The sequence below is a fragment of the Gobio gobio genome (assembly GCF_949357685.1).
Source record: "Gobio gobio genome assembly, chromosome: 2".
In the NCBI taxonomy this organism is placed as follows: domain Eukaryota; kingdom Metazoa; phylum Chordata; class Actinopteri; order Cypriniformes; family Gobionidae; genus Gobio; species Gobio gobio.
The window spans coordinates 52,919,243-52,943,361 of record NC_137098.1 but is presented as its reverse complement, the minus strand read 5'-3'; the positions used below and the strand labels follow the sequence as shown (position 1 = coordinate 52,943,361).

The 24,119-nt window shown below is 37.9% G+C and overlaps 1 protein-coding gene across 1 annotated transcript in view; it reads left to right on the top strand.

Annotated features, from left to right (window-relative positions):
* Nucleotides 1-66: 66 nt before the first annotated feature.
* poln (polymerase (DNA directed) nu) overlaps nucleotides 67-24,119 on the top strand; it is a gene marked incomplete at both ends in the record, with an annotated part of 42,358 nt that continues 18,305 nt past the window's right edge. The window contains 15 exons of the mRNA XM_079803863.1: nucleotides 67-181; nucleotides 367-448; nucleotides 669-1,450; nucleotides 1,756-1,877; nucleotides 4,239-4,751; nucleotides 5,232-5,386; nucleotides 5,649-5,761; nucleotides 7,028-7,173; nucleotides 7,297-7,365; nucleotides 7,460-7,520; nucleotides 8,526-8,590; nucleotides 8,986-9,069; nucleotides 9,250-9,342; nucleotides 9,747-9,857; nucleotides 10,108-10,173. Of these exons, the coding sequence (XP_079659989.1) occupies nucleotides 67-181; nucleotides 367-448; nucleotides 669-1,450; nucleotides 1,756-1,877; nucleotides 4,239-4,751; nucleotides 5,232-5,386; nucleotides 5,649-5,761; nucleotides 7,028-7,173; nucleotides 7,297-7,365; nucleotides 7,460-7,520; nucleotides 8,526-8,590; nucleotides 8,986-9,069; nucleotides 9,250-9,342; nucleotides 9,747-9,857; nucleotides 10,108-10,173 (2,577 nt within the window). The remainder of the gene's footprint in view (nucleotides 182-366; nucleotides 449-668; nucleotides 1,451-1,755; nucleotides 1,878-4,238; nucleotides 4,752-5,231; nucleotides 5,387-5,648; nucleotides 5,762-7,027; nucleotides 7,174-7,296; nucleotides 7,366-7,459; nucleotides 7,521-8,525; nucleotides 8,591-8,985; nucleotides 9,070-9,249; nucleotides 9,343-9,746; nucleotides 9,858-10,107; nucleotides 10,174-24,119) is intronic.

Genomic DNA, 24,119 nt, shown 5'->3' with positions numbered 1-24,119 from the left:
TTGTAGTGCTATTTTTCTGCATATGTGACTACAGGGTTAAGACAGACTAGGAGAGCAGGAAATGAGATGGAAAGCTATTTCTGCAGCAGTCTGAACGCAGCTCCCCTCTCTGCATCTGCACAGAGCATCATAGCAGCCCTTCGGATCCAGTATGTGCACAGAGCAGACAGAAGCAGAGCTAGTGAGTTAGAAACACAACATTCCAACAATATTATTAACGAGGCTAGTTATGGCCAATAGAAGGTTGAATTTAATTGGTTTGTTCACACTCAACTGTAAGTTCTATTTTTATTTAATTTTTTAGCGAAGCTTGATTAATTTTAGAAATAATTATTTCAATCTTTGTTAAATCATTCAAAATTACAGCCTTGAGTAGTAGAGGTTTCACACTATCTCAGCATCAGGGCAGAGATGACGGAAATCAAATGTTGTACACAGGGAAAAGCAGGTGAGTAGTAATGTTTTAGATATGTTCTGTACATGCATTGAGCCAACAATAATTTACACATTATTTTCGTAACTACAAATAAAATAAAATGTTAATTTGACTGTTTTTAACTTTTAAAATGCTGGTTATTTGCTGTACATAGATTAGGCTTGGTCTTTAACTATAGTATTTATTCTCTGATCATGTTGTCTTCTGATTCATATGTTCTTAATCTCTTTAGAGACTTGGATTTAAATAATCTGGCAGAAGATTCAAACCACCTCAAACTAAGGGATGTGACCAGTAATGAGAGGTTTGCACTCAACTATGCTGGTGATATCATAAAGCCCAACACCCAGCCTCATATACCGGTAGTACAGGGAGAAAACAATTTATGCTTGTTCCGCTTTACTAGCGTGGGGAGCCCTCAGGCTAGACCAGACGTTATGAAAGAAGCAGAGATCCATAAACTGACCTTCAGTAAGAGAAGGTGGATTCAACCAGCAAACCCAACTGAAAATGACCCAGTAGGTTGTAATCAACATGAGGCTCCCCCAGTGAAGAAGATCCATTTTAGCCAGTTTACATTCCCTACTAACAACTGTCATCCAGCATCCGAAGAAGAGTGCAAAAGGACTGATATTGTGGACAAGCCGAGTAAGAATGGACAGATAGACCATATTTGGAGCCATCGACCAGGGTTGACAGAGAAAGATAACTGTGATTCTGTTTGTGAGGAAATCTCAAAAGAGGCCAGAGCTGACAAAGCTGTGTTCATACAAGTGCAGCATAATAGTTTTATATCTAATGCAGAGAAACCAACATCAATGTATAAGGATCTGGAGACCAGCCATTGCTTGCAAGATAGTAGAAACTCTGAAACTCATGCCAAAGGATGTGGGAGCATCTCTGTCCTTGAATGTGTGCAAGACATACCTGTTAGGTCAGGTAAAATACTGGACTCAATGAGAGAGAAAGAAGACAGCGACTCTGAAAGAAGAGAGATTACCAAGAGCAGAACTAGTAAGTACAGCGCTTGGACTACTAGACAATACAAATACATATTCTTTGTATTGTATATTCTTCCAGTGTTCCTGCTTTAACTAGACTGAAAATGTCTGATGAACAAATTGATCTTTTGAACCAGTTCTCGGTCAAACCAATTTCAGTGTTATCAAGATAATTATTAATAATATGCAAATTTATGTTTAAAATGGATTTAGATGGTGTTTAGCACATTGCAGGACATGTCATCTTTCCATAAGTTCAAGCCAATGATACAACAAACAATGCTGAGACAGTTTTCACTCTTTATATTGTACATGCAGGTTCTCCCCAGCCAGATGGCAATACAATCCTGATGCCTGTTGAAGAGAAAACTGTAAAGATGGAGTCGACTGTACACCCTACCAGTGATGGTGTGCAGCACAGCACCCAGCCCCACTCTCAGGTAATGCACGTTCTCACTTCAGAGCAGAGAGAAGGCAGTCCTGGCTTTGTCACACTATTTCACACTACTGTTTTATTTAGGGATGCACCGAATGTACAATAGGGCTGGGCAAAAAAATCGATTTATCGATTAATCGTTTTTTAAAATGTGGTCGATTCAAAATGGATTCTCAAGGCCAAGAATCGATTTTTTCCCCCCCCGGGGGTTTCCAGTCGATCCTGCCCGGTATCGCATATATGCTTGTCGTTAAGATAAAATCTAATGGCAATCGCATCTAAGGAAGGCACGCAAATAACAGAGATAGTGACGAAATATAATGCATCATCCGCGGCACGAATCAAAGCTCAGATGCCCCTGGAGGAAAAAGCCTCCATAAAAACGGACAGAGTCTGAATGACGGTCGGCTAAATCGCAAGAAATGCTTGTCCTTTACTGAAAATTGCTGAAAATCATCCAATATCCTTTTTATGTTTTAGAATAAGTGTATCAAAATATCCATAAAAACAAAATTGTATTGTATTTAACATAATTGTATGCATTTGAAATATAGAGATGGGTTCTGTTTTAATGTAGGCCTACCCAAGTGTACCTAAAATAAAAAGAATTTAATATACAGGTTTGTGGCTCTTCATTTCTTTTTAATTACCCACTTGTAAACTCATGTTCACTGTTCTTTTTTATAAATATAGTAGGCTATTTGAATTAAATCTATTTTCATTGAGTTGAATCGAGAATCGAAATCGAATCGATTTGAGAGCTTGCGAATCAAAATCGAATCGAATCGGAACATCTGAATCGATACCCAGCCCTAATGTACAAGTGAAAAGACCGAATAGATTTAACCGAACAATGACGTTTTTGATGACGCAATCAAATATAGCAACCAGCGCGTGTGTGAGAAAGAGGCGCGCACGCTTCTAAATGCAGCAAACATGTCGGAAGTGTGGAAGCATTAAAGTGTCCGAGATAGACACAAAAATTGACGTTTGCAGACACTGTCTAAGCACCCTCAAATGCAAGCAAGAGCACCCTCAGTTGATACTGTAATAATATAATTGTCAAATGCTCCAGTGCATATTTGTGTCTGTAGAACGTTAAATGTAGCCAGCAGCGGTGACAAGCTTTAGTGCATTGTTAGCAGCTTCATTGAACTTTGTGAGATTGCGATGAACTGACATAACGACAGTGTTTAGTGATCGTAAATTGAGTGGTCTTCTTGATTTACTTTCGAGACTACAGTTTATATAATCCATTGAATAAAACTATTGTTTTTCATGTTGCAAAAAGGATTAATGGCCAATTGCACATAGTGAAATAGTAGCATTAAAGCAATGTAAAGGCAGACTAATAGATTAATAGAATAATATTCATTGCAAAATATTTTATATTCTAATTAATACAATTTGAAATTCTCACTGTACACTCACTGCTGTGGTGGAGCCGTTGCTTAGCCTACATCCGCACTTTAATAGAGCACCCTCAGTGATTTCAGAAGAACCCTCAGTAGTCTTGTAATTTATTTTTCTTTAATTTGCTAAATAAATAGAAAAAAATTGGAGAAAAAAAACACGGTCTCTAAAGTGATAAGAAAATGCAGCACAGGTAAAAAGTGTTCTATAAGGGATCAGTTAATGTGTAAATGTTTGAGCATGAGGGTCTCTCTGTTCTCAGAAGGCTCAGAATGTTCCATTAGCAGTGCTGCATTTGTGGGAATGAAGATAAAGCACACAATGTATTTCAATCCAAAGGACTGCATTCTCTCGCCTGCGTGCAGAGTTATCTAGACAAAAAAAAAAAAACGAAATTCTAGATTTTCTATAAATAGCATAAACATTAAAGAGCTGCTATTATCTGCGTATCAATTATCTAGAGAGCAATAAATAATGTTTTGACCCTGAGTGCTTGTAGTTTTTTACAACTCCTTTCAAGGTGAAACGGCCTACTAATGAATAATGGAAATCTCTTACTGCAGATGTCTGTTACATAAAGAATAACAGGGGTCATTTAGAGGTTGAGAAGTACCAGACAAAGACTTGTCTTTGTAGCGAAAAAAAGTGTGGTTGAATCAGTCTGAAAACCGCCTTAGAGAGCTTTATTAGTAACAGCCTGGGAACTGTGTACATGCTCTCTTTTTGAAGCTTTTTTTTAAGCTGATTTGTCTGGCGCTGACATCCACAATCTGAAATGGAGGGTTGTGTGTGCATGGCTGTCTGCTGCCGATTTAAGCTTTTGGTGTTATGAAATTGGCTTTATTTGTATTGCTTTTGTGAAATATTCTCTTCACATGTGAATAAGAGAGAGTTTGAACTTAAATGTCCTCTTATTAAACTCAACCTGCATTTGTTTTCTTGACACATACAGGCTGGTGAGGTGAAATCATTTCCAAAGGAAATTGCAAAATGGGAATCCCCTAGACCCTTACAGGAAGCTCCTACGATCTCTTCATCCCAGGAGTTGTGCGATAAGACACTTAGAAACCCAACTTTCCACCATGCAAAAGTAAAGGGCTCGGTGCAGCTCTTAAAACCAAAAGCTCCACAGCCTGGTGTGAAGAGGCAGAGACATCCTCTCAGACCCCAGAAAGAATCTAAGAGTCAAAAATGCAATAAACAAAATAACTTCAAGCCCTCCGATCCAAGTCTGTCAGAATCCAAAATAAGCTATCAAATGTCTTCAGAAACAGATGGAAAAGAAGATGGAACCACAGCAACCTCTAGAGGGGCTTTTAGTTTGATCTCTGATCCCAGGGTGTGTGATACAGGGCGTCTCTCACAAGAAGATAGAGAATGTATGTTAGAGGAGGTTGGAAAAGTGAAAACGTTAGTAGTTACCATGGTATATCAAGACGGCACCATACAACTGGACCCAGAACAGGTGTGTTTACAGATTCACTAGATTATATGATATTTATCTTAATTAGTTTGGAGAAGAAAAGCATTGATTGTGGGCTTTAGTAGGCAAACTATTAAACTTTGATCGTACTACAAATTTTGGTAAATAATATACACTTGTTCCTTTTAAAAAAGAAAATAAATTAATGCTTACATTTAGCAAGGATATATTAAATTGATTAAAAGTTACAGTAAATACATTTATAAAGTTACAAAACATTTCTTTTTAAAAATCTTGAAAAAAATCAGCATTATTAATACTGAGTAATGGCTGCTAAAAATTCAGCTTTTCCATCACAGAAATAAATGATAATATCAGTAATTTTAAATTATTAAAAATATTCCTGTTCCATCAATGAGTTTGTCAAATAAATGCAGCTTTAGTTTCAGAACTCATGGCACATTGAAATTCTTTCAAATGGTGAGCATTAATGGCTTGGTGTGTTCAATGTCTCTTCTACAGAAGCTGTATCCTGCAGTGTGTGGCCTGCTGGTTTTGCTGAAGACTGATTTGGAACTACAGGACAGTCCACCAGAGAGGGTGCTGTACCTCAGACTAGAGCAAACACCAGCCTGGGCCCAACAAGACTTTTTACAAAAGCAGGATGCCTTTACCAGGTGTGCTTGTAATTTTTTGGAGAGGAAATGAGAAAGAGACCGAGAGTGTTTGCATTTGTCTACTCCCCTTACTAGCCCTGCTTCTTTTCTGTCACAGATGGTAGCATTCATTATTAGTTTTTCTTTAAAGGGATACTGTTACAGTGTAAAGTGGTCTCTTTGTAGGTGAGCACACATGTGGATATGTTATTTAGAGATGCTTTAGATGGTTGGTGGTGTTCAGTGTGTGTTTCTCTATATCTGTTTGTCTGTGTGTCTTTAGAGAGCTGCTGCTGCGGATGATGTGTGGCTCAAAGCTGTTTGTGTGCTTTAAAGCTAAAGACTTGCTTCGCACAGCATTGAGACACTTCAGCAGAGACCTGAGCTGGAAACAAGGTGATATACATGAAGGTCCTTTATTTCTGACTAAACAGTTAACATGTTATATGTAGAGTAGGATTCAAAGTCTAAGACCACACTGACTTTTTTTTTTTTTAAACTGGAAATAAACAGTGGGTTAGGACTTTATAAACTTGATTGAAAAATGTAACTATTGTCCAACGTTATATTCTATAATTCTGTATTATATTGTAACATAAATTTATTCAGTTCCCAGTTTCTAAGTCAATAATTAAACAAGCAAATTTGTGACTTCTCATCTTAATTTCTTTTAGAAGGTCAGATGTTCTTGAAACACACAGGATGCTCTTAAATCAAGCTGTGTCGGCTTGAGGGCTGCTGTCTTTAAAGCAACAGGCAGACATTCCAGATACTAGAAAATTCTGAAATTCATATTTTTATACTGATATGATATTAACGTTTGACTGATATGATTTTAAAAAGTTGTACTAAATTATCTTTAAAACCCAGGACACACCAAGCTAACGGGCAATGTCGGGGTGTTTTGGTGTAACTCGGCTTAGTTTTTCTCGGTGTGTTCTGCACTTTTAGCTCTAGTCGGACGCTGTCAGGTTTTTATTGCGGATTCAGCATGTTGAATCGCCATCGGTGAGAGAGAGAACTCTGATTGGCTGTTCAGCTTAGCGAACGAGTCAGTGCACGAGAATAAAAGCTAAAGTGATGAAAGCGAGCAAATATAATTTTAGGCCATCTTACCTGAGCGTTCCAATGCACAAATATTTTTATAATAATATGAGCCAAGTGAAATGAAGAAAGTGATCAGCATGATTGATATTCAAAATGGTAAGCAAGCGCTGCTTTGTTTACAGTTCGTTTTCCCTTTTTGAATGACGAAAATAGGCTAATGATACCTGCCAATATAGACCGTTATTTCCTTACACGCTTCCTTGCACGCACATGCTAGTTGAAAGTCGCCTATAGTCCTTTTGGTGTGTTCAAGCGCAGCTTTTTGGCCGAGACAGAGCCGACACGAAGTGACAACACAGCTTTCGTCGCCACTAGTTCTTTGATGTCGGCTTGGTGGGTCCTGGGCTTAACATAAATATTTTCAATAGTGCTGTCATTAATGGACTTTTTAACCCACTATATATTCACAAAAGTGGGAAGTACTGTTTAAATGTAGACATTACCAGGCATTAAGTATAGACGTTTAATACTGTACATCTAATGTTTTAAAAGAATTTGGGAACAGTGTTATTTTGGGTAATATTTGAGTGATTTTCGACTTCTGATTCTTTGCAGTGTTGGGGTGTCAAGTCGTGGATCCTCAGATTGCTGCGTGGTTGTTAGATCCTGGCAACTCTGCTTCCTGTTTCCAGACCCTGCTTTCCAAATACTACACACATCCAGTTACACCCACACTGCAACCTGTGCTTGGGCAAGCTAAGGTCAGGATACACACCTCATTCAATAAATGGTGGTCAGAAAAGGCCTCAGCAGGCGTATATTAATTTTGACATGGAAACAACACTTTTACAGTGACATTGTCCTTCTTTTTAATGCTTTATCAGGTGACTCAAGCAATCTCAAATCTGTCTCTTCTACACAAGCTAATGGTGGTTCTACATAACAAGCTTCAGGTAATTTAACCGTATTATTTTCTAAATAAAGCATAATGTACACAGTTTCTCAGTTTTCTCTCTTACTCACAATTTTCCGCCCGTCTGTCTGTAGACTCAGGGGCTGTGGCAGCTCTATTCTGGCATAGAACAAAAGATGATTCCAGTTCTGGCAGGTTTGAGCAAACAGATTCTAGAGATGAAAAGTGAATGATTTATTTATCAGAATCTCATCATACTGAATATGTGATCTATTAATTTCAATTATATAATCATAATAAATTTCAATTTTTATAAAATATCACTGTATATCGCTGCTTTTAAGTCCCCATGCATTAAATAATTTTATCCCTTAAAACTTACATATTTAAAAAATGTTCCCCTTTGAACATAATTTCTTCATGCCTAAAACTAGCTTGAATGAAACTCCACACACTTGCTTCATTTAGTACCTGATTCACTCTGTCAACTGTAGTAAACATTACACAATGGCAAGTGAAATTATTGTCTTAATTCAGCTATATATATATATATATATATATATATATATATATATATATATATATATATATATATATATATATATATATATATATATATATATATATATATATATATATATATATTTGTATATTTGTATATTTGTATATTTGTATATTTGTTTGAACCAGAAACAAATTATACAGGGTCATCTACAAGTCGATGTATCAGAATGGTAATGTGTTTTATGTATTGCTCTCTACAACGTTGGATACATAATGGCAACTCATATGTTTAGCCTTTGGCTTGACTGTCTTATCAAACAGCTAATAATGTTTTGCTAATGTTACACAAACCTTGTTCCCATTCACCATCTCAGACAGACAGCTGCCTTCTAAAATCAGCATGCTTAGAAACGCTTTGAACTCCCATAGAAAGTCAGTGGAGAAAAGCCCCTCCTCGCACATTGACGGGATTGGTTTGGTTACATGTTTTAGATGTAGGAAACGGGGCCGGTTTCAAATGCCGTTTTTGAGACAATGAATTTGCACATTGTTTGTTTTAAATCATATTTAAAACACCACATAATAAGCATGTAAACGGCATTCAAATTTTGATTACCACAGGGGGTCTTTTGCCTTTACAATGAAGCCAATCATTTTGAGTTGCTACATTTTAACATTGTTCTGGCTCTCTCTCAGCAATGGAAAGCTATAAAATGCATGTGGACAAGGAGGCCTTGAAACAGACTTCAGAGATGTTGGGGGTAAGAGTTTGTGTGCGTGTGATTCTATAAACAGTGATTTTCTCGGGCCTATATGTCCTGAGGGGGAATGGACTGTCTGTTAGGCCTATATGAGTACATCTGTCACTGCTCAAAAAGTACATTACCATCTCTTAAACTCATAATACTTAACTTCTCATTCTCTCTCATGGGTGTACATATATTGTTTTCTTTAGTGCTTTGTCTATATTAATATCAAACACTTTTCACACCTATCGTTCTTCTACATTTCTCTCAGACCTCCTCAGTTCCCTCAGAAGAAAGGAAGGGATGAATACAACAGCACTAGATTATTTTATTCTATCTTGTGTATTTGAAAGTGTCAGAATGTACAGCAGCTTACTTCTAATTAGGGTCTCTCTTGTGCTCTCTCTCAGTCTAAGTTGAAGCAGTTAGAGCAGGAGGCTCATCAGGCTGCAGGTCAAAAGTTCTTGCTGTCCAGCAGTGCTCAGCTCAGACTGGTCAGTGTTTTTGAATGGCTTTGCAAAACTTGACGAAAAAAAAATGTCATGCCCAAAATGCTGTCTGTTATGTAATTCACTAGGTTTTGAAATAAGGTCTTGTGCTCAATCAGTTAATCTTGTTCTGTCTATATGAGTGTATAGTGTAAATGTGTATTGCAAACCCTTCTTCTTTTTCAGATCCTGTTTGAGAAGCTGCGTTTACATGAACTTTGTGAGAATAAGAAGCTTCCCAAAACAATCAAACAACAGCAGTCAACATCAGAAACCGCTGTGAGCACACATTTAATGCCCTTATATATGCAGATAAACATGAGTGATGGTCTCATGGATGTTATTGTTTATGTTGAATCATTGTCTGCAAAATCTTAATGCCTAGTTTGCAGTTTTTAATGATAGCGCATATCAAGTACTCAGATTACCTTACACACAACATTTAAATTTTAGATACGCAACATAAGTCAAATGGCTCATATGCTACAGAAGAAGTTTTTTTTTTTTTTTTTATCTAATCCTTCTAATGTTTTAGTTTTTTTTCTTCTTTTCTCTAGCACTCCTTTTGGCACATGGTGTCTGATTCTCTCACTAAAGTTAAAAGAGAAGTGTATCTATTTTGTATAATTCAGCATAATTGACCCTTTTCAATGTTTTTTTTTCTTCTCTGTACTCTATCATAGCTATTACAACTACAGAAGCTGCATCCACTGCCCAAAATCGTACTGGAATATAGACAGATTCACAAAATCAAGACTGCATTTGTGGATGGCATTTTGTCTTGTACGAGCAAGGTGAGAAATTTCACATGTAGACTAGAAACCATGCCAAACTTGTTTTAAAAAAATCCCTTTTTATTGTACTATGTCCTACTAAATATATAATTTTTTTTTTAATAATTGATATGTTTTTATCCAATGTCTTCAATTTATCTGTATAGTATTGTTTTTTCAACCTCTGTTTTTAATGTTCTTTTGTAAATACATGACTGCTAATAGATTGTCATTGTTTAGTAAATTTTCTTCTTTTTTTTCTGATTCTCAGACATTCATTTCTTCCACATGGAATCAGACCAGTACAGTGAGTGGAAGATTGTCGGCTAAACATCCTGTGAGTGCTGCTCCTTTTACCTTTCATCTCTCTATCATTTTTTTCATTACTATTCATTCGCCCTCCCTATTAATTTCTCTCCTTCACTTTTCTAGGTATTTTTTCATGCTCTGTTTCTCTTTCTCAGACACACATCCACATGCCCACTGTTTTTTTTTTGTTTTTGTTTTTTACGTCCTGGGTGTGGGTCACATTTTGAACAAAATAAGATCTGACACAACCCTTTGCTGCCCTATTATATTGTACCATTCTTTCTCTATCTCTCTCTCTCTCTCTCTCTCTCTCTCTGTTGTGACAGATCGATAATTAATTTCTAGATCTGTCTCAGGGTCCTGCATACACTTGATGTAGACTTTACACTGTTGCAACACTACACACGCAGAGAGAACATTGTCCTCTAACAATATCTGCTTCCTTCAGGTGCATTTTCAATCCATCATTCAAGTCATTCATTCTTTCTTTAAAAATATTGAGCTTATCATTATTTTTGACTTTAAGAAATCCCTCACACCATTTGCTTGTCACATACGTTTATAAATTATCTGTCTCCTTCACACTGAATTCAGCCAAGCCACCTCTGGAGGTTTATTCATCTGAGTATTTTACTGTAACCACTGCATTTAATAATTATTTTTTGTTGACGAGCTTGAGCTACCATTATAAATGAGCTTCATTAGGTACTAAGAGGAAAATCGTCAGCCATTAATTGCAGTCTAGGGAAGATTGAAAGCATCCTGAGTCCAGTTCATACAGTATGATGCTGAATCACACTGAATGACTATGATATTAAAGCTGAACTTTAGCTTGCAATTCCCCATTCAGCTCAAATTTTTAATAGTTATTTTTTCCTGTTCCAGTGCAGTTTAGTGTTCTATAATGTCATCAAACCAGCAGTCATCATGGTTTTTCCTGCATTGAAAATATTTTGACAGCTATCAAAGTGAATCTTTGTTCCTCCAAAGATTTATCTGAGCATTTAATGTGACAATACCTCCATTCTGCAGTACCACTGACAGTCGGCTGCTTTAAAACACACCTGTGAGTGTTTATGAAAGTGCGCTGTGAAGAGCGTTAAATATTTTTATTTACAACGTGTTTTTGCTAGGGGTGCACCGAAATTTCGGCCGCCGAAAACATAAACCGAAAATAACGTAAACTCTGCCCTTTCAAAGATTAAGCATGTCAGCGGTATGAGAACAAATAGAGACGTATCCAGCTGATCTACCCATTGCCAGAAGCGACAATCCCCTTAACTACTGGCACGCGAACGAAGGCCGCTTTCCATTGCTTGCGCGAATTGCACGCAGGTATTTATCTGCCCCAAGCAGTGTTGCCAAGTCCGCGGTTTTCCCGCGGGATGTTTTTCCATGTCCGTGGGTTGAAGCTACCCCAATTATGTGATATTTAGACCCAGGAATGCGAATTTTTGCAGGCAACCCTGCTAAAAAAAACACATATTTTACCCCCCAAATGCCATTTTTCCCGGAGAACAGTGACAGACATTGAGAGACTATTTCAGTGCAGCATCTCATGTTCTTAATGAGAACCATTCTGTGATTTTGTGTGCAGTTATTCAGATAATTGTGGATCTTTTTTTGCACAACTGTTAAAAAACTATTTTATTTGATGGAACATAAAACTTGAATAATATTAGGCCTATTTGGTATTATTTTTTATATTTATTGTTAAAAATATTTTAGGTTTTGTTATGTAACTTAATAAAAGTTTGATTATTCTATTGGTTCCTGATTTTTTTCATTTCAGATCCATTAAATTCAAGCAATTTATATATTTAAATATATATATATATATATATATATATATATATATATATATATATATATATATATATATATATATATATATATATATATATATATATATATATATATATATATATATATATATATATATATAGTATACGTTTTTAAAAGAAGCCATTTTCGTCTTCAGTTTCGGTTTTCGGCCAAGTGCATCCTACATTTTCGGTTTCGGCCCAGAATTTTCATTTCGGTGCAACACTAGTTTTTGCAGCGTTGAGATTTGTAGCCAATCACTGACATATCTGTTGAGTGTGTGAACGCATTGGCCAATCAGATGTTTAAGTTAGTCAGAATCCGTTCAACACCGCTGTTTGTTTAGTGCGAGTTCTGCATGCTCGTGAATCCTTTCATTATAACCAACAAAGTATAAACACAATGTCAATGAGAGAGTTATTGCTGAACATGGTCGGCTTCATTGATTATAATAGGAGTTTTTGCAAGATTGCAGCTGTGTATATAATTTAAAGGGTAACTAAACCCCAGCTCAGAGCTTAAAGGGTAACTAAACCCCTGCTCAGAGCTTAACTCCACCCACTGGCAATTTTCAAAAAATGCTGGAAAAGTGGGCAGAGCCCGGCGGACACAGAGGGGACGAACCGAGGGCGGGGCTGAGCGGAGGGTGTGCACCTGAGACCCGCAGTGACGGGTTGATTGACAGCTGTCAGACTCGCATGACTGGATGACTGGAGTGACGCCAGCTTTGCAACAGAGCGGTCATTTCTCCTACCTTCACCTGAAGTGGAGGAGGGTGGATTGTCTGGAGACACAAACCCGGAGCCTTATCAATGCGAGCCGCAGCTCAAACTGCGTTAACTCCCGATGCCGACGATGCTAGTGAAACAGCCGCGCAAGAGAACTGACCTAATCTATCTGCGTCCGCGGCAACCACTTGCGTGTCAGGGTTTGAAAGCGCGTCTCATGTATGAAAATTATCTGTACACATGACGGGCGGCAATAATATTGCAAGAAAAGCCTGACGTGTACTGAAAACTGCATTATTTAAAGCAAGTGTTAAAGCAAGTGTCAAGTCAGTTTCATTCATAATGTTTACTTCATGTAGCATGACAGTTCATACTGGAGTGAAGCCGTTCTCATCGTGTGATTGGGGGAAACATTTCTGAGGGCGTGGTGAGCTCGTGCTAGGGGCGCGGATAGTGAGCTGTTGGAGGTACCATCCTACGTCACGATGTACCACAACGTCCAATAGGAAAATTCAACTGCAGTAGCCACCGTTCAACCTTAAGAGGGCAGCACTTTGGCGGTTTTACACCATATTTTATAGAATTAAAACACTTTATACTCAAATGTCAAAACATTTACTCGAATCAATGAACAGCATTAATAAAGCCCCAGTATTACAGATCATTAACTAAAAAAAGTTGGTTTAGGGTTTAGTTACCCTTTAACTCCACCCACTGGCAATTTTTGAAAAATGCTGGAAAAGTGGGCAGAGCCCGCGGACACAGAGGGGACGAACCGAGGGCGGGGCTGAGCGGAGGGCGTGCACCTGAGACCCGCAGTGATGGATTGATTGACAGCTGTCAGACTCGCATGACTGGATGACTGGAGTGACGCCAGCTTTGCAACAGAGCGGTCATTTCTCCTACCTTCACCTGAAGTGGAGGAGGGTGGATTGTCTGGAGACACAAACCCGGAGCCTTATCAATGCGAGCCGCAGCTCAAACTGCGTTAACTCCCGATGCTGACGATGCTAGTGAAACAGCCGCGCAAGAGAACTGACCTAATCTATCTGCGTCCGCGGCAACCACTTGCGTGTCAGGGTTTGAAAGCGCGTCTCATGTATGAAAATTATCTGTACACATGACGGGCGGCAATAATATTGCAAGAAAAGCTTGACGTGTACTGAAAACTGCATTATTTAAAGCAAGTGTTAAAGCAAGTGTCAAGTCAGTTTCATTCATAATTTTTCTACTTCATGTAACATGACCGTTCATAATGGAGTAAAGCCGTTTTCATCATATGATTGGGGAAAACATTTCTGAGGGCGTGGTGAGCTCGTGCCAGGGGCGCGGATAGTGAGCCGTTGGAAGTGCCATCCTACGTCACGATGTACCACAACGTCCAATAGGAAAATTAAACTGCAGTAGCCACCGTTCAACCTTAAGCTTAAGAGGGCAGCACTTTGGCGGTTTTACACTATATTTTATAGAATTAAAACACTTTATACTCAAATGTTAAAACATTTACTCGAATCAATGAACAGCATTAATAAAGCCCCAGTATTACAGATCATTAACTAAAAAAAGTTGGTTTAGGGTTTAGTTACCCTTTAAGAAGGATTAGAATCAAATTTTGTTTTTCATAGCTGATTTTTGTGCTATAGTCCATTTCTGTGTATTTTGCCTGTGCTTCAAATTATAAATATTAGTTGTTTTTAGATTTAGAGTTTTAAACTTTCTATTCATCAATGAATCCTAAGAAGGATCCTAAGAATCATGTCTTCCACAAAAATATTACACTGCACAAGTGTTTTCAACATGTAATAATCAATATGAATGAAAAGACTGGAGTAATGGCTGCTGAATGACTGCTGCTTTGCCCTCACATGAGTAAATAGCATTTTTAAATGAATTAAAATAGAAAAGTTATTTTAAATTATAATAATATTTTACAATGTTTACTGTTTTTACTGTATTTTTGCTCAAAGAAATGCAGCCTTGGTGAGCATAAGAGACTTTCCAAAACATTAACCCCATGCTTTTGAACAGTACGTCTATGGTATTTTTCACCATATGTATTATTCAACTTTACCCCCATTGAAACTAGAATTAGGGATAGACAAAGTTCTGTCCAAGCAATAGGTTTTGCTTTTTTGTGGCATATCTAATACTCACAACCAGTATGTTCTGGATTTTATTTGTCCATTAGAAATTTGAGGTATTTTTAATGTTTTGTGTAATATGGATTCTCCCCCTGCTATTGGCGAAACTTTAATGCTGTCTCTGCTATGCCGCAGACGCAGAGGGGGCGGCTGCCTTCTGCTGATAACTTTCTGTAACACACACTTGCACTTTCTTTCTCGCTTTGTCTTTCTTCTCACTTCCCCTTTGTGTTTGAACACACACACAAATCTGCCTAGGCACAAATGAAGCGGGCAACTTTTTTCAACTTTAATACAGGTTTGCATAAGGCAAAGCTTTTGCAGGCTTTAGAGGCATTACAAAAAAATTAGCTGCCTCTGGATTAGAATCCCCACAAGTGTTCTTGAACAGAAGGCAAGACGTTTTTTCCCCCATCCAGAGACAAACAGAGACTCACTGGACAATCTAACCAAAGAACAGTAGAATGAGGACAGACATATTTCTCGTCATTCTAATTTCTTTGTCGTCTTGCTGTCTTTTTACATTCTATAAATAACACCTTCTGGAAAAATGGTCCTGAGAATCATGTGATGTTCGAAATGGCTTTGCTTTTTGCATTATTCGTTGCTTACTGTGTCATTTAACCCCTTACAATGTCCTCACTTACACCTCTGAGAGTATGAGACTTAATCCTCATTATTATTTTATTGTTATTCTTTTGTTTGTATTCATCCATTATAGCCTTTATTCTGGCTGAAGGCTTGCCCACTAACAGCACTTTACAGTAATCCACATATTATCTGAAGTCTTAAAAAAAAAAAAACTAAAAGCACATCCTTGGAACCTTAAGTGAATTATTGTAACAAAATAGATTGTGAAATAGATATAGCTCCTGGTCCAACAGGTGCATTAGAGTTACAGTTACCATCAAGTTACATAACACAATTTAAAAGATTAAAATTCACTGTTTGCAAAGAGCGCAAAGAAATATGAATGAACCCTAAAATAAATGTTGTTTCAACCGTGGAAAGACGTCAGTACAGACCGTTTTTCCAAGTTCAAGTCCACCAACGTTAAACTACTAACTCTCCTGACTGCTTTGTCGTACAAAACAGCAGATTCGGCGATGTGATTGATCAGATCGCATGTCAAGCAAACATTGAAGGGTGAATTATACTTTCACTCAATTTCACTTTAGACCACCATCGAGTGTTTGTATTAGCTTCCTGTCGCAATATAATGGGGTTTTCATTCATATGGTGATGTTAAAACATGTTATATTTAGCATTTTATATGGTGCTCATTGCTACACCTGCTTAGCATTTATAATGTACACATCCATTATTGATATAAAATAGTTGATCACATCACATGAAAAATCACACAAAAACCTTATGCCATAGTTATTGTGTGTTTATTAGCTTCTTAGTTCATACATAGAAATGTAGAATTGGTTCGTTCTTCACAGAGACAGAATGAGAAAGTGTGCACACAGAAAAGCGTAGGGCAGGAGGGCAGGATTGAGTCACGTTTTTCCAAGTTCCCAAGATGACGAATGAGTGCGTGATGGCTCATATCTGACGCAAAACAGGAAGAGGAGAGACAGAGCTCGCTATGAAAACTGTTTCAGCCTTTCAGATTGGATAATTCATTGGGAAATAAATAGAAATGGTATTCTGTATGACAATATATTTTGAAAACGTGATAAATCAAATCAAATCCAAATATGCGCACTTTTGAACTAAGAGCCATAGCGAACGCTATTTAGTGCAGCTGTGTGGACACAACTGAGGTGCTGCAGATGAGATAATCGAATAATTTGAATCGAATATCACATGCAAATAAATTCTTTTATATTACAGATCAATTATTTTGCACTCCTGACATAAATTAAGAAATTAATGTCACTGCAACCCAGTTTTATCTTAAACAGTGTTCAAATATTGAAGCTGGAGTCTTTAATCTGTCTAATGATACTGAGTTTGTCCAGATAAAGTAAGACTGATGTTTTAACGAGCAGTGAATGTTAAACAACAGTAATCTGGGGCCATCGGCGATCCTTGACACTAAAGGGGTTAAACACTCTCAAGGTGTTTTCAAAGTGCAATTAGACAAACTCAAATAAACATGAGAAACGAATTATCTCCAAATGTAAAGAGTTTCCGGCTTCCGTTGGATGAGTCAATGTTGTGGTGGGTGTTGCATCTGAGTGATGCATGGCTTTCCTCTAGTCCTTTCAATTTGACTGCAACAAAGCATCACAGTGATGTGTAATAACACTGCTTAAGGGTGTGTGACTCACTCTGTGTGTGTGTGTGTCTGTGTGTGTCTCTGTGTGTGTCTGTGTGTGTGTGTGTGTGAGCTGATTAATTAGATTTTCCTCTGACACAGAGAGCAGGAAAGATTTATTTTTGTGCGTTAAAGAGATGTGTGCCGTGATGTGCAACCCCCCCACCCCACACACACACACACACACACACACACACACACACACACACACACACACGCCTTGAGAATATTCTGTACTCAGCACAATACTGTCATCTCTCTTCACTGACTGCATTATGCATCAGGGAGATCTTTCTGAAGTGCTCTGTCAACATTTCATCAACACTTGGCATCAAGTTTGATAATTGTCCTGTCTGCAAAGTCCATGAACTTTGGCCTTTAAATGATGGAGATAGAGAGTTTGTAATATACAGCTCTCTCTGAATTCTATAATATACTTGTAATATACAGATCTCTAAAGTGGGCTTTCAATTTTAACTTTTTTGATAATCTGTTATAAGCTGATGTGTCACAATACAGAATAAAACAGAGGTCTTCAACCCTGCTCCTGGGAACTAACTGTCCTGCAAAGTTTTTTTCTTCAGCACACTTTGTATTTTCAAGGCTGTTTCTCAATATGCGTTATTGTCTATACTTGTGAAACGACAAGTACTGTTCCAATTCAAAGTTCAAATCTTTGGATGTTTTCTTTATCTGCCCCTTTTAATGAGGATGCATCCCAAAATGCATATTGCACCGTAATTTCAAAAACAGTACTACTATTGTGTCACGTAATGTAGTTTTAAGAGTTTAAAGCTCAAATTTGTGGTTCATTTATAAAGATAGCGCCTATTTGAACATTTGAAAAAGACTTTTTCGGACTTGTGTCTCATGAGATATAATTTGTCTTGTGTATATCTAACGGGCGATCTTTGGTCTCATCATGAATCTATAATTTGTTCCCAGGCAAATCATTTTGGCTGAGAGCAAAAGTTTCAAAACAATATATTTAGACTAGAGCGCTGACTTTGTACTTTTTACTGAATTGTTTGCTTTATTTCTTATTGTATAGATTCGTATACCTTTTACTTATATTTTTATAATGGCTATTATTGATAATTAAAAATGACATTTAACAACAAGAGACAGGGACGCATTTAATTTTATTACAGTGATGATAATCAGAGTACATATGCACACATTGCCTGAACCACATATTAATGTTTAATATTTTTTAAATGTAAATGAAAAAAGGCAGGGTTGTCTTTTTATATTTTGTTTTGTTATAAATATGCATTGAAGATAATCGATGTGCGCGTTGGCTGAACCACATTTGTGTGGCAATTAATATGTTTAAGATTTTTTTAAATGAAAACGAAAAGAGCTAGAGTGGTGTTTTATAACATTTTAGATTTATTGTTGCCTAAATTATACAGATAACCGGAGTAGCCAGAGCGAGTTGTAATGCTATCAAGAACGCTGCTGTTCCATTTGCAGAATTACTGGACTTGGGTCCTCCAGGAGTTCCTGGAGTCCGAACTTTGCGTACTTGGTATTGAGAAACGCCCCACATGATCCTGAATAGTTGATTACCTGCTTTAGGCATGTTTGATTTGGGTTGGAACTAAACTATGCAGGAGCAGGGTTGTGTTAGTACAGTTAGGTGCTGTTAATGGTTTCTGGACATTTATATAGCTAAAGATCAATGAACTACTAATTAACATTACTTATTCGTTTAGCACTCAAACATCTCCAGCCTAAATGATAGCTATTATACATCTTTACATCCTTTTCCTTCCCCAAATAATTAATCTTTTCTTTTGTGTAGGTGTAAGAGTATTGCGTATGGAGCAGCTGCCAAGTTACATAATCATATTTAGCTTTTAATAACTTTAGCTGAAAAATCCTCCCACTTGATTTTGACAGACCAGAAGGTCCCATGTAGATCCCATGAAGTCCACACTCTGAAATCTGCAGCCAGATCTGTCTATATACTGAATTTGATGAGTCACTTTACAGAGAAAAACATCAGTAGAAACATCAGAAAAATGGGTCACACGGCACAAGTGGTGTTTATGCATGTGTGTGTACTTTTAGCTTGAACACCAATGCATTTGATTCTTTCCGCATTTGTTTTCCAGGGGAGTGTGCAAAAGGGAATCCTAAACACAGCCTGACTGCCCACCCGCCCTAACTAAACACTTATAGTGTTTATTCACTACAAACAAGTGCACATTCACTGAGCATTTAGCTGAAACAAAAACCGCGTACAGCAGACCAGGCTCTACAAACCAAAGTAACCAATTAAGAGTCAATGAGATGTACGTCCATGTTATTATTTTCACAGTGCCTGGTTTGATGAGCTCTAAAACAACAACAGCCAGTGTTAATTGTTTTTCTGCATGGAGCTCAGTTTCTGTGTTTATTAAGCTTTTGCCACACAACACAAACAGTAGCAGATGTGAGAGGGCATACGACAACAGTGTGCTAATGAGAGAGAGAGAGAGAGCTTGAGGGACATCTTACTGTGGTTTCTGTTGTCTCGCAGGCTTTAGAAACATCTGTGCCCCAAAGCATCAACACATTAGTCTTGCTGCAGTTTTTCTAAAGCTGGGCCACAGGGAAGAATAGTTATATTTCAGTAATTTGCCAAAGACTGCGGCAAATCACTTTGAAGACCTCAAAATGATGACTCAGATGTGCAAGACTTTGAGCATAATTTAGTCCCTGTCTATGGTGTTTCACAGGCTATTAGCAGTTTAGTGAGTTAGTTTCCACTATAAGCAAGCCATTGCCAAATTTAGCAGTAGCTTATGGTGTGTGTATATGGTACAGTGCATGAGTGTGTTCGAGGCCTCTACTGTATCCCTTACTCCGCCTCAAAAACAGCAGAGGTAGCATGTTTCTGAGTTGTCATGCCAACTGGGTGCCTAAGTGGGATGGCAATGGATCTCGCCCATCGCCTGGGTGATTGAAGGGTGTGTTGCCACGGAAACTGCGCAGAAACATAGGGTACAGTGTACAGTAGGGGGGTAATCTCACTTACGTTTTGCGTAAAAAAAATCAATAACCTAAAGTAGTTTATATACTTGCGTATATAGTGTTTTATACTCTGTGAAGGTCTGGTTGGTGAATTCTGTATTTACATTGCTCAATTAATTAATCATCGAAACCTCTTTAACCTCTGAATCAATATCAGATTCTCCAGCCGTTACTGGCCTGCTGTTACCGCCCCACCTCACGCCTCCAACAGCAAACGTATGCACACGCACAGACTCTCGCTGCATATCTTTTCTTTCAGCTTCAACCCCCTGTTGTGTTGGTTAATGAGCATCCAACTCCCCTGTGTGTAATAATGGTCTTCTGTGTGGGCGTTGGTGTGTACTGCGGTAAAGATGATGTAGTTGCAGTGATGCAAAGCCTCCAGCAGATGGCAGCAGCCCTGAGTGATAGAACTGATGGGGAATGTTCGCTGAGAAATCTTTTATGTAAACGGTTTCTTCTTCAGTAGCTGTCCTTACAGTGCCAGCAAATGAATTCCCACCAGAGTAGCTTAGATGTAGAAATTCTATTCTTTCACTGGTGTCATTGTCTCTAACTTTCATCTTTGTTCTAGCCTGTAATTTCGGAGCAGTTTTGGGGCCTTGTATTGCAGAACTTCTCATGTTATTGCCCCGTTGAGATGAATTGCTTATGTTTTATGCTTCATTCATTCAAGTCACTTTTGATAAAAGAGTCTCTAAAATGTGGCATGCTCAACATCATGATGTTTTTGGATTGTGATGCTGTGAGACTGGCGCTGTAAACACTGTACGATAATGTTCATTTTGGTTAAACCAACAGCAAACATTAAATTAATTCTTAATGAGTATAAAATGCTTACTACTTTTACAGTAGTAAAAAACTTGGGTAGTGTTAATTTATACAAATATGTTTTTTACATTACATGTTAATTATCCAGTTAATAGTATGCACATTTACACTAGAGTTAAAAAGTACTATTCATCAAAGATTTCTGACAAAATGTATCATGATCTCCAGAAATATTAAGCAGCACAACTGTTTTCATCATTGATGCTAATAAGAAATGAGTACCAAATCAGCATATTACAAGGATTTCTGAGGGACCACGTGACTGAAAAATAGACTAGTATATTTAAATAATGGACAACAATTAATTTCAGTTGTTAATATTTCACAATATTACTGTTTTTACTGTATTTTGATCAAATAAAGGCACCCAAAACCTTTGAACGGTACACTATATTTATAAATGAATCTAATTAATAAAGGCTTAAAAAAAATATTGTTCAATGTTAGTTTAAACCAATCAACTGTCCTGGGGAAAATTACTGTTTTGACTGAACGCTGCATCAGGGAAGAGGTGTGAGATGGTTACTTCAAGCAAACACATTTACGGTACAGTTACACATTTTCTTGCACACTTAACACATAAATTCAGTCCTCCCCATGTGATAGTTACACTCAAACACACACTTTCTCTCCTGCTTCCTCAACTACTCTCATAATTAAAGAGACCCTGACTCAACAGCTGCAGGGAACTGAAGGGCGGCATCTGTGTGAGTGATGTGTGTGTGTGTGTGTGTGTGTGTGTGTGTGTGTGTGTGTGTGTGTGTGTGTGTGTGTGTGTGTGTGTGTGTGTGTGTGTGTGTGTGTGTGTGTGTGTGTGTGTGTGTGTGTGTGTGTGTGTGTGTGTGTGTGTGTGTGTGTGTGTGTGTGTGTGTGTGTGTGTGTGTGTGTGTGTGTCAGCAGTAACAGAAGAAGCTGACCCAAGCTGCTTTTTTTTTGCCTTGTCATCTGTCTTTGTAACCAGGGTGATGCCAACGGTGTCGCCCAACCCCACATTGGGACTGGATGGCACTGTAATTCAAAGCCACTGTGATGATTGACAGAAAGAGAAAAACTGAGGATGGATGTAAAATCTGTAAACAGGCAGATGCGACAGACCGTGAGCGTGAGTGTGAGTGTATGTTTTTTGAGCTGAGTGGTAGACTATTACCACCTCTGATACTGTGAGAGAGCGAGAGTCCATGTCTTATTGACTATCACTGTATGTGTGTGTTAATACTGGTGCAGCATATGTTGAGTAGGGGAGAGGCCTGCAGGGTGGAGACCAGCCTTCTGTCACCCTGGCAACGCTCCTGCAGTGCCAGCACTCTGTGTGTGAGAGATGAGGGTTTAAATGAAGGGAAGTCCTATGCTGGGGGGGATATTGAAACAGAGAAGAGCAATGGGTGGGTTTGTTGCACCACTGAGGCTGTGCGTATTGCAGTACGCTCTGCAGGTTGCTCGTATCGTGTAGGGTATCGACTCTAAGGGTTGGGCCGATTGCTCCCTGCTGTCAGAACTACTAGTATCAAACCCCTAGTGATGCTTGATGCATCAAGCTGAGCAGGCAGAACTGACGGATCAACCAACCCTTCACTCTCAGAGATAGGCCCTGCTTGAACATACTTTATTTTGAATAACTGTCATTCACAAAGTTATGCACATAACCTATTGTATCTTGTATATTTGTCTATTATTTGATGCTTTCATCTATCAAGAGTAGCTCTCAGCTTTTAGTCAATTTTAACCTTGTAAATCCTGACAAATGACATCATAGTCAGAAAAATATTTTTTTTTAATGCAAAAGTTTATTGAACATTTAGACAAATAAAAAAGCATGTTCATATATGAGAATTATGCTTATGATCAAAGCTCTTTAGTTTTTATTGTGGGGGACAAAACATAATGCAATGCAATATAATGATGATTGAGAGTACAACTTAATGTTCCTCAAAAGCCTGATGTAGCTTGATACTCGCATTCAAAAAAATTATATATGGATTATCACGTAAATTGCTTCAGTGTTTAACTTGAAATATTACTAACAATATATATTTACTAAACACAGTAAAGAGTTCACTGCTAAAGGACACATGAACCATGACCGGACTTGAAATATTTGTATTAAATATACTAAAAGGCTATTTACTTTATAAAAAAGAAAGTATAAACTCTCAATCAAATGACAGAAAGCTTGTACAGTTATTGATTGTGTACAGCAAGTTTTGATCATAATGTAGAGGGTGTGAAATATGGGCATTAAATATGACAAAGTTGGCTTTATAATTCTGCAAATTTTAATAATTATAATTTTCAAGTGAAACGGCTTATCAAACAAGGAAAAATATAGGGCTGGGCTTGATTTTGTCCATCGGGAATTGATTGAATTGTTGTCGTTTGCTAATTGCTGATCTCATGTGAGTGAAAGGTTACTGGAAGGGAGGAAAGGTCCTGTTCTCGTGCCGGTGCTCACGTCATTAGAAAAGAGATGTCGTTGTGAAGGGGGAGGGGAAATGTTTTTGATTTAAAGATTATGATGGCACAGGAATTTTAAGGAAACAATGATTTCCACGGATAAATCTCTTATAATAAACACTACAGTATTCCATAAAAAAATAAGAATTTTCCATTTTAATTTCATGGTGACTTTAAGGATTGCTGTTGAACATTCATGAATTTTGCTGTTTGAAGTGACAACTGCACCCCCCCCCCCCCCACACACACACACACACACTCTTTTTTACTCTTCATTTAACCCCCATCCCCTACCCTTTTTGTGTTCTCCACTTCTTTTTGCCCTCCCTCCCTCTCTCTCTATTGAATAATTGATCAGCTGAGCTATGGATGAGCAGTGGTGTGCTCTTCAGTCTGAATTCCACTACCTTAGCAAAATCACCTGCCATGAATGTGGGAGCAATATGAGAGCAAGAGAACTGAACAGAGAGAGACACGGTGGGAAGAAAGAATGAGGGTTACAGAGAGGAATCGTATACATGGAAGATTGCTCTCAAGCCTTGACTTTCAAAAATGTTTCTTCAGTGTGTATGTATGAGTGTTAATCTGCCCTTGTGTGTATTTGTGTGAGAAAAAAGAATGGTAAACAGCATTTTCTTGTCCAGATTTAACCGGATTAGAGTCAGAGTGAAGCACTGAGTCCAGCTGGATCCTCGGATCAATACCACTG